Genomic DNA, 14,493 nt, shown 5'->3' with positions numbered 1-14,493 from the left:
GCCAACATTTCCATATTAAAAATGCTTTTTTAATTGGTCTTTTGTAATTCTTTGAGACACTGAATTTTAGGTCTTCATTAAATGTAAGACATAAACATTACAATTAGAAGAAATTAAATAAATAAAGACATGCAATATTTCATTCTGTGTGTAATGGATCTATCTAATGTATTAGTTTCACTTTTTGAATTGAATTGCTGACATAAATAAGCGTTTTCATGATATTCAATTTTATTAGACGGAAAAACAGTTTACATTATTTGGTGGAGAACAAAAGTGATATGAAAATTAAGTACAATGTATAAAAAAAGTACCTCAAACCTCAAGTTAAAATCCAGGTTAAAAACATTTCTCTTTTCATGTGCTTATAGCTGAGCTCTTTTTACTTTACTTTATTTGTTTATTTGGTCGGGACAGTGCATATTAATGGGCAGTGAGTGCTAGAGTACCCACAGTAAATACAATACACCGGATTTAGCACATGTGCTAAATTACATCCGTAGTCCCCAAAACAATACAACAAATTAACATAAAAAGTCCAAAAAGACAGAGGACCAGTAGAGAACAGGAAAAGTACATTTACATAGTTACAGGGTTAGACATGATTCTTTGAATTTTAAAGTAAAAAATATATAATCTATATAGCTGGAATTAACATGATTCATTTCATTAATAACTTTAAACTTTAAAACTCTATTTTAAACTCTATTTTCTTTTATTTTACTTATTTATTCTTCTTTGCTCCTGTTTTTAACTCTGTGTTTTTTGTTTTTATGCTGTTTTATGCTGTTCTTTTTTTATGTTTTGTCTTTAGCACATTGAGTTGCCTTGGTGCGAAATGCCAGGGCCGGCCCAAGCCTCCATGGGGCCCTAAGCAAAATCTTTATTTTGGTGCCCTCTATTACTGCCAATAATACTATTTCATTTTTTACTCTGTCATTACGAATCATCATATCCTGGCAGGTTTTTACCCATCTATGGTTTTTATTCTGAAATGGCACCAAATTTAACTAAAAGTGCAGCCTGGGGTTGATTTACATTTCTTCAAATTGATATAGTAGCCTACTTGGATACTGAATGTCACCTCGGTCGACTAAAGTAACAAAATAAACCAACAGACAATGCATTTTCTGTAAACACATCATCTGCTTTTTAAAATTTTTACAGAAAAGTGCAACAACAATTTGAAATGCAACAATAAACAAAGTTTTTTGTAATTACGCAGTGTTTCTATAACACTTCTTTCTATAAAAACATGACTTGGACACATGAAAGAAAACAAAAAAACATCAAGATGAATGACAAATAAAGCCCTCCCGTTCTTTGATGACCACTACAATTTTAAAAAGTTACTTGCCTTTTGGGGGGCCCCCAATAGTCACGGGGCCCCAAGCAGGTGCTTAGTTCGCTTATGCCTTGGGCTGGCTCTGCGAAATGCGCTATATAAATAAAGATGCCTTGCCTTGCCTTGCCTAAAGATAAAACGAGTTAAAACAAATTTCAAGAATAACACACACATTTGTACATTAATATGCATAAATATGTTGGAAAAATATTAAAACAGGAGCCTTTTACAGGTGGTAGACACACTAGACAGACAGCGTTTAAATTGCTTACTCTGCAGTAATGGTAAAAACTCGGAGTGCCCCTGAACGCAGCATCACACACAGCATTCCCACAATCCCTCGGGCTTCCTTTTCCAGCAGCGTCTGCGATCATGGCGGACGTGGTAGCGGAGCAGGCGGCGGAGCAGAAAGCGGCGCCGGACCGGGACCGGGAGCAGCTGAACGGGGAGGCGGAGGACCGGGAGGAGGCCGATCCGGTGGAGACGGCCAAGAAGAGGAAGAAAAAGAAGAAGAAGAAGTCCGCGGCGACCACAGGTGAGGCTGTCACGAGCCGCCGCCGCTTCATGCTAACGGAGCTAGCAGCGCTGCGGCAAGCTAGCGGCGCTTAGCAACGGCTAAAGCGGAAGCGACGGGAGGGTTCCTTCAAAATAAAGCGCTGCATAGACGACGTAGGCGAGAGTATTTTGTTAGTCTTGTGATCGGCTTGTGTGTAAAATGTTAATGTATTGAACTAAAAAATTACGAATATTCAGAGTGGGGATTATTTTTAGTAGAGATTGCGTGTTTTTGTCATCCCGTCTTTGTATGTATGTCTTTATATGTATATGATTATATAGAGATAAAGATTAGTGATAATATGTTAGAATAAATCTATATATGTATGTACTCATATATCAGAGAGATAAAGATTAGTTATATTATATTAGAATAAATCCAGTTAGATAAACTCATAAATTAATTTATTAGATTATAACAAGAAAGCTTGATAGATAATTTATGAATAAGTTTTACTTCTTCCCACTCCTTTTCAGATATGAAAAAAACAAACAAAAATATAATTATCTTCACTTTCAGTTATTTTATTTTATTTTTATTTGTTATGTCTGTCCATTACTGTATTATGTTTTATTTCTTTTAACATGTCCGAAATAAACTAAAACTAAAAGGCATATTACAATAATTGTGACTACTAATACAATAGCCGGTTATAAAGTAATTGCTTAATCTCGGTTGATATGGCATTTTACCATTGTTATTTTGTAATTCCTGGATTTTTTTTCTTGCGGTTTAGTGAAGTCGAACCTTCCCAATTTTGTTGTCTTCTCACAAATAGTGTAGATACACAGGTAACACAAATGTAATCGAGAAAGATACACTTAGCTTATTGTGTAGAAGAAAGTTGTGTCCATTTTCTTTCATCTTTTTGAACAATTTATAATTCATGTCACGCCAGTTTTTTGATGGGACAAACATAATAATGCAGGTGCCAGACACGTCTTTTATTTTGAAAGGCTCTGAATCGGAAGCTTGGTGCTGCAGCGCGTGTAGCTTCACCCCCAGTTGCTCATTAGCCATGCGGGTTGAGCGGTGTGGACTGTCAGGCCTCGTGAAACACGCCGGAGCAGTGACATCCACCTCAGCTGCAACTCCAACACCTCCACAGTTTATTCAGACAGAAAACGACTTTCACCTCGTCTTCTCTTCTCCTCTTCCGGTTCTTTTATAAAGTCTGTGTTTTCCTCGCAGTCACCAACCGACCGCTGCGATGTAATGATGATGAGCCTGAGCCAAGTTTTCCTGTTTCGTAATTCCCCTCATTGCCAAGAGTTATTATGTAAGAAAAAGAAGAGCGAGGAGATGCTGAATTTGATAAATAAACCACATTAAAAACTACATCAACATGCAACAACAAGACAAACTCAATTAGATTAACTTGAGATTTGGAGAATAAACGTGTTTTTTTTCCGAGGAGAAACTGTCATGTCACAGCAAAACTGGGGAGGACAATTAGGATTTATTAAAATTAAAATCACAAGGGCATCTACAAAACCTGCAGGACCAGATATGAAGAAAAAAAAACACAGTAAAACACTGCATTGTGCAATTCATGAGGCGTTCAGGTGCAGTAAAAACCTGCAAGACAGCATCTAACTGGATGTGACAGCGTGTGTTCACCTGTTTGTGTCGGTGAAAAACCCCAGAAAACATGGGTGTGTCCTCTTTTTCTACAAACAGTTTAATAAAATCTACTTTTCACTTCAATATTCAAACATTACCTGAGTGTCTACTTGTTGAAATATAAATGAGAACAAGGAGGATTATAAGGCGTGAATTATTTAGGCTGCAGAAGAAGGAAAAAAAGTGACTTTACTGAAATGAAATGAAAACACATTAAACTTGACATAAAACTTTATAATATTTATTATTAATAAGATTTGAACAAACAGTGTTTAATGTTATAACTCTCTCTGTTTGAAACCGTTTCCTCACTTTAAATTAAAGCAGCAACTCACGTTTTTTTTTTTATCTCCGTCAGAGATCAGGTTTAATTTAGTGCTCGGAGCTTTTTGGCTTCACAAGCTGCAGAGTTTTACATTTTCCCGTCGGGTTGTCGACTCGGATCGATCGATATCTGGCCATCAAACTGACCCGAGGCCAGTTATATTAGCAGCCAGACAGACAGACGTCGTTTGTTTTTTTGTTTTGTCTTGTTGTTATAAAATCCTCCAAATCCATCACATCTAACTTTGATTTTTGTTACTTTATAATGAATTTCTTTCTACTTTTGCTGTTGAAAGTCACTTATATAAGTCTCTATACAGCTGCGGACTTAAATAAACCTGCTTACGTAGTTTCTAACTCTATTTTTATCCTCCTGCCTTCTGTTATCTGACATAAAAATGAGCCACGTTTTTCCACAGAGCAGAGTAAAGATGTGGGATAACGGTGTCAGATCGGCTCTCAGATCAGATATTATCATCATCAGCAGTGTTGAAGTTGTTTTTCTTTCATTCATTCATTCACTCGCTCACTCTCGGGGTCTGGGATCATATTATTATATCACCACGGCGAGCTGGTGCCAGTCTGAGAGTGAATGGGTTTTTTTACCTCTGGTTACACAACTGTGTCTGCCGCTTCCTGCTGATACAGAACATTTGGGCTGCAGCTAATCGCTCACTGGACTGTGTGTGTGTGTGTGTGTGTCTCTCTCTCTGTGTGTGTGTGTGTGTGTGTGTGTGTGTAGGCGCTGAACCAGAGGCCGATGGCGTTGGCGAAGTGACCAAACAGCTGGAGAAGCAGGCGATAGAAGACAAAGAGAAGGAGGAAGACGGCGAGGAAGGTGAGTTCAACAACACTCATCTTGGACCCACTAAACCCACTATTTAATAAGATCGTCTCATCTGCATTAAAACTGTGTTCTTAAAGGGATAGTTCAACATTTTGGCAAATTGGCCCATTCAGGGCTTGACGCTTGAAGCTTTTTTCCAAGTAGCACTGTGCTACTATGCTGAAAAATTTAGTAGCACACAACATTTTTTAGTAGCACAATAATAATATAGCAGTTTTGGTGAAAATGTCATTTTCAAACAAACATTTAGCCTATAATCCTAACCCTGTAGACTAAATTTTAATGTTATAACTGGCTCTTTGCCTTAACAAAAATCAGGAAAGACAAACAATGCAAATATGTGAGAAAACAGTATATTAGTCTTTAGTTTTGCGCTGTGTGCATGTGGTCACGTGTCTGTTATGGAAGGACTGCATTAAAGCTCTGAATCAGATCTGATTACAGGTCCGATCTGATTTTTCCTGGGTTTTTTTGAGACCGGGGTGGCATAGACCCTGGGGTGGGGGTATTGATGAGCAGTGAACCTATATTTCCCTCAGTATAAAAAGCTGAAGATTACATACAGGGCTCTACACTAAGATTTGTTTGTTTCTGCTCACGTTAAACAGCATGCAAAACGGTGCATGTACTACAGTTTCTGTCGGAGTCGCACTGATGCGACTGAATGTAATTATTTATTCGCATTGGATAATATCAACTTGCAAATGCGAGCAAAACAGTCGCACTGTCGAGCCCTGCCATCGCCATAATCCCTATAGTCATAGCAGTAGGTTCGTTACCTGTATTTGTCGGTGCAAGATGTTTTTAGAACGGCGGAGCAGAGCCGTGAGCTGCTCAGAGCTACGCTTCGTCTGAGGCTAATGGGATTTCTTGTTTGGTTTCCCTCATCAAACTCATCAAATACACAATCCAACAACTCCACAACGCTCTGGTGGACAAGTTGTGACCTGCACATTCACCACGCTATGAGATAATAACACAACGTTACCACACAGAGTTGTTTTAGAGGGAAATTCATGCAAAACCGCTGATGCACGTTGCCTTCAGGGACAGTTTTTTCAGCAAGCAGTCTCTCTATTTACCTCGAAAACAACTCAGCTCGACTCTTTTATAACCAAAAGCAGCCCCCTCTGGGTCTCTTAAAACATAAAATACACTTTAAAGTCTGAGGAGTTGTGATGTTGTTGAGAAATAAATTCAAAAATCTTTAGACAAAATAACTTTAAAACACATACATGAGCACAAAAAGTACCGAAACGTATCAATTCAAATGTGAAAGTTGTATGATTTTTTTTGTGTGTGTGTGAAATGTACGGTTGCAATAATTTCATCCATTCATTCATTCATTCCTCTTCACGCCTCGACACAGATGGAGACGACGGAGAAAACTCGGCAGGGAAAAAGAAGAAGAAGAAAAAGAAGAAGAAAGGACGTAAGTTGAAAAGACGATGACGAAGAAGAAGACATTTTCTGTCTCCGTTTCCTCCGCTGACGTCTGTTTTTTCTCCGTTTTTTTTTTAGCCAAATCTCAGACCGATCCTCCGTCGGTGCCGATCTGCGACCTCTACCCGACCGGCGTGTTCCCCATCGGCCAGGAGTGTGAATACCCGGCGTCGCAGGACGGGTAAGAGGAACCTGAACGCACCGCTTCAGAAATGTTCGTTTATCCTGTTGGAAGTTAAAGGGATAGTTCACCCAAAATTGAAATTTCACTCATTATCTCCTCCCCCTCATGTGGACTAAGGGCTGGGAGAAGTTTCAGAGTCCTCCGTGGCTTCTCTGAGTTACAGGGGGTCTCGGCGTAGCAGTGCATGTCCATATAACGGTTGCAAATGGATACCAACTGTCTTCGTAACAAAAAGACACACCAAAAAACATCCAAATACCTCCATGCTGCTCGTATGTAATGTCCGTCTTGTATTGAAGCCCCGAAATGCGAAATTGTCCCGAAAAAAATTAAATAAGTCTATATTTCAAGCTTGTTTTGTAGCGGAAGCTTCTCTAAGCTCCTCTTCCCGGTTCGTCCAATTCTAACTGATGGATATTGACCTTTAGTATTTGACATGTTAATGTTTTCCTGTAAAGTATTTCAGTCTTAATGTTAACAGTTGTGTTTTCAGGGAGTTTTATTCTTATTCTCATTGATCAGATGTTTCTATCCAGTTGAATAATGGCTCAAAATGTAAATATGGATTTGAGGAAATCAAATATTTAACTGTGCAGATGAGAAATGTCCTGCAGCAGCAGTACAGACAGAGCTGCTGCTGCTGCTGCTGCTGCAGATAAACTCCTGAGCTCCGGTCATGTGATGAGTCAGAGTTGTTGCAGCCTGCAGCATTAACACGTTCACTCTCAACGCTAAAAACTCCAAAAAAACACCATTTATCATCTGTAGAAGCCGCTCCTCTTAATGAAGCAGCCCCCTTTCCTCCAGTATTAAAACGCTATGTGTGTATCTGTATCTGTCTGTGTGTGTGTGTGTGTGTGTGTGTGTGTCCCAGTCGCAGCGCGGCGTGGCGTACGACCCACGAGGAGAAGCGGGTTCTGGACAAAGCCAACGAGGAAGTGTGGAACGACTTCAGACAGGCGGCCGAGGCGCACAGACAAGTCCGCCAGCACGTCCGCAGCTTCATGAAACCCGGCATGACCATGATCGAGATCTGGTGAGGAGTTCTCTTCTCTCATCGCTGGTTATTATTAAACACGTGTTAAACCTTTTAGTTATTTATTTATCTTATTGTGAAATACAGAACAAAACAACATAGTGGACATACAAGTATGAACAACAAGGTGTGTGTTATTCAAGTAGAATATAAATGATGGTCATAGCAGAAATAAAGAAAGAAATTGGTGAATAATGATAATAGTAATATCAGGTTAAGCAGGCGCCCCAGTTTGAATCCCGCATGTCATTCTCCCCATTTCCTGCCTCTCTCAACTGTACTATCTAATAAAGACATGAAAAGTCAAAAAAATGAAATATAAAATAGTAATATTGGTCATAATAATAATAATACTGACAATAAAAGCAATTATTCTAATAAGAAAAAGAAAAATAAGAAAGACGGATGGAGGAGGGGAGGATGAGTAAATGAATGAAATTATAAGAGAAAAAAAATATACTGTATATGACTGAATGCCCAAAAAGACTAAAGAATGATATATATTAATTATTTTATCCACCTACAGTGGATTTAAGTGTACTATACTAATATACTTTCCTCTGAAAACATTAAATCAAAATAGATTTAATGGAATAGGATAGATTTTTTCTGTATTTTTTCAAAAAGCAATTTTTTTTTTCATTTCAAATTTGAATTAATTTGGTAATGCTGAGCAGGACATATCCTAAAAACACCAGTTTTTTTTCTAAATAATGTGACAAATGATGTAAAATCTGTTAAGAAACATAATGTTGCATTGTAAAGGTGAATTACACGTATTCCAATTTGAGTCCAGATTTACTTTCCTGTGTATATAGTCAGATCACACTGGGTTGCATCATGTCATTGACCCATATACAACATAAACATGCATTAAATCTGAAATCTTGCACCTCCTCTTCCTCCTCCTCCTCCTCCTCTTCCTCCTCCTCCTCCTCCTCCTCCCCCCCCCAGCGAGCGGTTGGAGGACTGCTCCCGTAAGCTGATCAAGGAGAACGGGCTGAACGCCGGCCTGGCCTTCCCCACCGGCTGCTCCCTCAACCACTGTGCTGCCCACTACACTCCCAACGCCGGAGACACCACGGTCCTGCAGTACGACGACGTCTGCAAGATCGACTTCGGCACGCACATCAACGGTCCGTTATTAAAGGGATAGTTCAACATTTTGGCAAATTGAGCCCATTACCATAATAATCCCTATAGTCATAGTAGTAGTAGGTTTGTTACCTTTAATTGTCGGTGCAAGCTATTTTTAGAACGGCGGAGCAGAGCCGTGAGCTGCTCAGAGCTACGCTACGGAGGCTCATGGGATTTCTTGGTTTCCCTCATCAAACTCATCAAATACACAATCCAACAACTGCACAACGCTCTGGTGGACAAGTTGTGACCTGCACATTCACCACGCTATGAGATAATAACACAACGTTACCAGACAGAGTTGTTTTAGAGGGAAATTCATGCAAAACCGCTGATGCACGTTGCCTTCAGGGACAGTTTTTCATCAAGCAGCAGTGGCGTCATTAGGCCTATTTTAGGGGGGCTTCAGCCCCCCTAAAATATTCTTAAGCCCCCCCAAATAATTTGGTGTTCTTTTATTATGTGACTTTTTTTGTGACATATATTCTCCTTTTAAGAACCCCAGCTGTCATCGCATTTGTCTCTTGTTATTTCTGATTTGTTTAATTTAATTAGTTTGTTGAGTGTGTGACCACCCCCCTCCCAGTTGTGAGTTGGTTGCGCCCATGTAGCGGCGGCTTGTTTGAAGCTCCGCTCCGAGCCTGCAGTGACGGGCTACAGGAGCTCTGATGTCAACAGAGGGAGAGAGTCAGTCCACCTTTAGCTAAGCAGGACCAGCAGGCATCAGACAGTAAGCTACTACATCTCTAAATAGCAGTGTTGATGTCAAAATGACCGCAATATTTTTTAAATTAATGTGAAATATTAATCGCGTTGTAAACGGGTCAGTTTTAAAGCTAGAGCGAAGATACAGATATTATATGAAACCAGGAGATGCTAGGCTTCTGTTCGTACCAACCATGGCATGATAGCTTGTCAGAAAACGGGCTAAATAATGCTCCAAAGTTCGGCTAGATTCTGGTGGGGAAAACTTTTAAACGGGGATCCTGAACACTCCTGTCATCATGTCTCTCTCTCTCTCTCTCTCTCTCTCTCTCTCTCTCTCTCTCTCTCTCTCTCTCTCTCTCTCTCTCTCTCTCTCTCTCTCTCTCTCTCTCTCTCTCTCTCTCTCTCTCTCTCTCTCTCTGTGTGTGTGTGTGTGTGTGTGCGTGCGTGCTGTGTAATGTGTTAACATGCATACATACATTTAGCAGTAAAAAACAGATTATTTAATGGATCAATTCAAAATACTAATGATATCTGGTGACACTGCAGCAGCACAGACAGACAGGGAGAGAAATGCTGTAGGGAGAGGCCAGACAGAGACATGCCCTGAAGATGCAGAAGATCAGGTAAGACACAGGAATATATAAAAACAGCATGATAACAATATATAGGTAGGCTATAAATATATATATATTTTTATACCTAGTCCAAATAAAACTACTAATAAAAGCAGAATATTCAAATTAAAATGATTCTCAGGGTCAGTCATTTGAACCACCCCCCAATGTCTATTTCAGCTCAGAAAAAAAAAAAAATCAGAAATTTCTTGTGAAGGTCCTGGTTGTGTAGAAGATGAAGGGGTTTCTAGGGTGAAATGTGCATATAAATATCTGCTCCAGTTGGAGTCGCATAACCATTATGGAGTGTATAACCATTATGACACAGGCTACTAATGAAATATAATTAGTTTTCCAGACGTCAAATTCCGCCTGGACATATCCATGATAGTCAAACATCTGAAAAATTACTCAGGTTCACTTTTTTTTAGCATCAACTTTTACCCAGTTACTCATTAGATGTACTACTTTACTTATTCTTAGATTCAACTAGCCCATGATTCAATACTCTAAATTCTAAATATTGTGTTTTTTCTGGGCCATTGTGAAAGTTCGTGCTTGCACACTACATTCGCTCACATCCTGTGCATCTACTGGGGGCTAAGCCCCCCCTGTCCTTAAAACCTAGTGACGCCCCTGTCAAGCAGTCTCTGTATTTCCCTCTAAAACAACTCTGTCTGGTAACGTTGTGTTATTATCTCATAGTGTGGTGAATGTGCAGGTCACAACTTGTCCACCAGAGCGTTGTGGAGTTGTTGGATTGTGTATTTGATGAGTTTGATGAGGGAAACCAAGAAATCCCATAATGAGCCTCCGTAGCGTAGCTCTGAGCAGCTCACGGCTCTGCTCCGCCCGTTCTAAAAATAGCTTGCACCGACAATTAAAGGTAACAAACCTACTGCTATGGCTATAGGGTTTATAGCAATGGGCCAATGAACTATCACTTTGACACACGTATACACACAGACACACATACGATGCGTTCAGGGTCCAAACACATGAACTAACCGTCGCTCCTCTCCTTCTCCTCTCCTCCTCCTCTTTGCTCTGGCGTCTGCAGGGCGGATCATTGACTGTGCCTTCACCGTCACGTTTAACCCAAAGTACGACAAGCTGCTGGAGGCCGTGAGAGACGCCACCAATACTGGAATCAAAGTGAGACTCACACACACACACACACACACACACACTTGTTTCATTTCATTTTTTTCATTTATTGTTTATTTGATTAGGACAATGCATATTAATGAACATTTAGTGATGTGCACATCACGTCATGTAAATATACCGGATTTAGCTAGGAGCTAATTTCCATCTGTAGTCCTCACATTTAAAGACAGACATACCGTACAAAGACATAACAATAGGAAGCTACCTGCATAAGTGCAAGAGAAGACATAGTAATAGCAGCAGTTACAACAATAAGAGAACAGATACAGTAGCAACCTGCATAAATATAAAAGAGGAGTAGCAGCAGTACTAGCAACATTTTTATCAATAAAAAAATAGGAAATATGCATAAATATAAGAATAAACAAAGTATTAGCAGCAGTTTCACAGTAAAATTACATACAAAATAACACACGATAAGAGATAAGGGCTACAGTAATACTGTATTAAAGTGCTGGTAGATATTTCATTCATGGGTGCAAATTTGATGGGACAGTAACCATTCTTTAAGCTGTTTCTGATCGGGGTTGGGAGACTATTCCAACATGTGCTGCCCTTCACCGTTAGGGAGTTTTGGCCTATGTGGCTACGTCTAAACGGCACCTCACAGTCCCCTCTGGAGGAAGATCTGGTGCTCGTATAAACACACACACTCGTTTGGGCTCTGTAGCTGACGTTTTGCTGTTTGTCTGCGGCAGAACGCCGGTATCGACGTGCGTCTGTGTGACGTCGGAGAGTCCATCCAGGAGGTGATGGAGTCGTACGAGGTCGAGCTCGATGGCAAAACATATCAAGGTGAGTTCTCAGACACTTTAGAAATTTAATTAAAAACCTGCAACACAGCAGAAATATAAAGTCTGATGAAGGCGGTGTTATATTTCTAGTGTTTCCTAGTGCTCAAAGCAAAAAAACAAACCTAAAGTCACAAATACTTGATTTCAAACCAGTGAAAATATCCTAAAATTAGGATTTTTATATCTTAATGTTGACAAATTTAACATAAAAACACTACTTTTTAGTCACTGATATCCATTAATTCAGTGCATTCAGTAAAAAAAAAAAAAGAATAAACGGGTGAAACTTTGTCTGTCGTCCTGCAGTGAAGCCGATCCGAAACCTGAACGGTCACTCGATCGGTCAGTACAGGATACACGCCGGGAAGACGGTGCCCATCGTTAAAGGAGGAGAAGCCACGAGGATGGAGGTGCGTTCGAGTACAGGCAGAATTTAGAGAACCGCATACAGTATATTTTATCACATAATTTACATATTTAAAAGTTAAAAATAAACCAGATAAAACCCCATTTAAATCCTTAATTCTCACCTTGTTATTGATGATATATTGTGTATTGATTCCCTGCAGGAGGGAGAGGTTTATGCCATTGAGACGTTCGGTAGCACAGGTAAAGGCGTCGTCCACGACGACATGGAGTGCTCTCACTATATGAAAAACTTCGACGTCGGCCACGTTCCCATCAGGTAAAAACACAAACCATAAAATTCATATTAGTTTTTATTTTTATTTAGTTTTTCAGGTAACTAAATTATATTTTCACTGCTAGTTTTTAGTCTTAGTTAAAGGACAATTCCGGGCAAATTCAACTCGGGGCTGTACTATTTTCCTAACATTTTAGGTCTAAAAGAAGGAATCTGAATATTTTCAGTTTAATCGCTCCTGTTTTGCGGTAGTTGCGTCTGTCCCCGCATCGCCACGGCAGCAATGAATGGGAGCAGATGCAAGTTGCTTAGGCTGTTTCCATCCCTCAAAGCCACAGACAGCGTCAGATGGAGACTCAAACATGCACCGAGAAGTTTATTCACTTCAAGCAAGCCGACATGTTTGTAAAACTAGATCTAATTCAAAGTCTCGCGTGAGAACCAAGTTGCCGCTCGGTGTGTTCAGGTGCAGTCGGAAGCTCCCGTTTGTGTCATAAACACAGGAATATCAACTCTTTACTTGCTTCAAGTAAAAAAAATCTTCTTGGCGCATGTTTGAGTAGCCACCTGACGCTGTCTGTGGAAAAAAATGTAGGCTACACTTCAAGCAAGTCAAGAGTTGATATTCCTGTGTTTATGACACAAACGGGAGCTTCCGAGCACATCAACTTGGTTCTCACGCGAGACTTTGAATTAGATCTAGTTTTACAAACATGTCGGCTTGCTTTAAGTAAACAAACTTCTCGGTGCATGTTTGAGTCGCCATCTGACGCTGTCTGTGGAAAAAAATTGCAGCTTTGAGGGCTGTAAATACAAATACAGCCCCGAGTTGAATTTGCCCGGAATTGTCCTTTAACTATAATAACCCTGCTGTAGACTAATCAGTGTTTTTTTTTTTTATGATTAACTATTACCCCTCAGCATCTGATCCGTTTATTTTGTGTTGAAATTCAAACCTGTATTTATTGAGTGAATGAAAACGCAACAGAGAGACATGATGAATACATTATACACCATCACAGCTGCATAACTGACAACTGATATAGATAGATAGATAGATAGATAGATAGATAGATAGATAGATAATGTATTAGTACAGACTCTGAGTCCAGTTAACAGGGTTCCTACACATTTGAAATTTCCAAATTCCATACTTTTTCCAGACCCTAATTTCCAGACTTCTCGTTAAAACATTCATATTATTTGTGATATTTGAGTAAATAGATGTGCATAATATAAAAAAAGCATGCAATTTATCATTTGTTTTCATTATTCTGAATGTGTATGTCATTATGTAACCAAATAATTTCCTGGAGATTGTAGCTATAGGTACAATAGCGCATACAAAATAATTAACCCACATAACTTCAGATGAGACCAAACCCAGAGAAGTATTAAGAAAAATATATTTCCATATAATAGTTTCCATTTTCCATACTTTTCCAGACCTGGAAATGTATAAAATCAAATTCCATACTTTTCCATACTTTCCATACTTGCGTAGGAACCCTGAGTTAAAAACACAAGACAGGACAGGAAAAGAACAATACAAACAGCGACAATACCAACAGCAATAAATAAAGATAAAAGCAAATGAAAAAATTATATAAACAACATCAGAAACAAAAAAAACAATAGTCTAACGTCTCCCCCCCCCCTCCAGGCTGCCCAGAGCGAAGCACCTGCTGAACGTGGTGAACGAGAACTTCGGCACGCTGGCGTTCTGCCGGCGCTGGCTGGACCGGCTGGGCGAGAGCAAGTACCTGATGGCGCTGAAGAACCTGTGCGACCTGGGCATCGTGGACCCGTACCCGCCGCTCTGCGACACCAAGGGCTGCTACACGGCTCAGTTCGAGCACACCATCCTGCTCAGGCCCACCTGCAAGGAGGTGGTGAGCCGGGGAGACGACTACTGACCCCTCCCCTTTACCCACAATCCCTTGCAACAGCACCACCACCACCACCTCTACTACTTCTACTTCTTCTACCGCCACCGTCGCCACCACCGTCACCTCCTTAGCAACTCCTCCTCCTCCTCCTGCAGCAGATAAAGAGCTTCTTCTAACACA

The 14,493-nt window shown here is 40.0% G+C and overlaps 1 protein-coding gene across 2 annotated transcripts; it reads left to right on the top strand.

The window, feature by feature from the left end:
• The first annotated feature begins 1,662 nt into the window (after positions 1–1,662).
• metap2a (methionyl aminopeptidase 2a) lies at positions 1,663–14,493 on the top strand. 2 transcript variants are annotated; one of them, XM_085768736.1, is made up of 11 exons: positions 1,663–1,880; positions 4,591–4,686; positions 6,065–6,127; positions 6,217–6,319; positions 7,197–7,358; positions 8,313–8,494; positions 10,878–10,972; positions 11,686–11,782; positions 12,088–12,191; positions 12,351–12,466; positions 14,088–14,493. In XM_085768736.1, exons 1-11 carry the CDS (start codon positions 1,718–1,720, stop codon positions 14,338–14,340), a joined length of 1,434 nt encoding a protein of 477 aa, XP_085624862.1. In that variant the 5' UTR covers positions 1,663–1,717; the 3' UTR covers positions 14,341–14,493. The 2 variants fall into 2 exon arrangements, with proteins under 2 accessions (XP_085624862.1, XP_085624863.1); XM_085768737.1 differs by having other exon boundaries at positions 1,692–1,886; positions 4,600–4,686.

The sequence above is a fragment of the Trachurus japonicus genome, chromosome 23, assembly GCF_045865225.1.
Source record: "Trachurus japonicus isolate A0001 chromosome 23, Traja_1.0".
In the NCBI taxonomy this organism is placed as follows: Eukaryota; Metazoa; Chordata; class Actinopteri; order Carangiformes; family Carangidae; genus Trachurus; species Trachurus japonicus.
Note: the sequence above shows the minus strand (reverse complement) of the source record. Positions and strands in the feature narration are given on the sequence as shown.

What these genes read in the sequence shown, in the direction of transcription:
- metap2a (XM_085768736.1), top strand. Translation starts at nt 1,718, where the DNA reads ATGGCGGACGTGGTAGCGGAGCAGGCGGCGGAGCAGAAAGCGGCGCCG. An exon ending in ATGACCATGATCGAGATCTG is followed by an intron (nt 7,359 to 8,312) that starts GTGAGGAGTTCT and finishes TCCCCCCCCCAG; the next exon opens with CGAGCGGTTGGAGGACTGCT. An exon ending in CCACCAATACTGGAATCAAA is followed by an intron (nt 10,973 to 11,685) that starts GTGAGACTCACA and finishes TGTCTGCGGCAG; the next exon opens with AACGCCGGTATCGACGTGCG.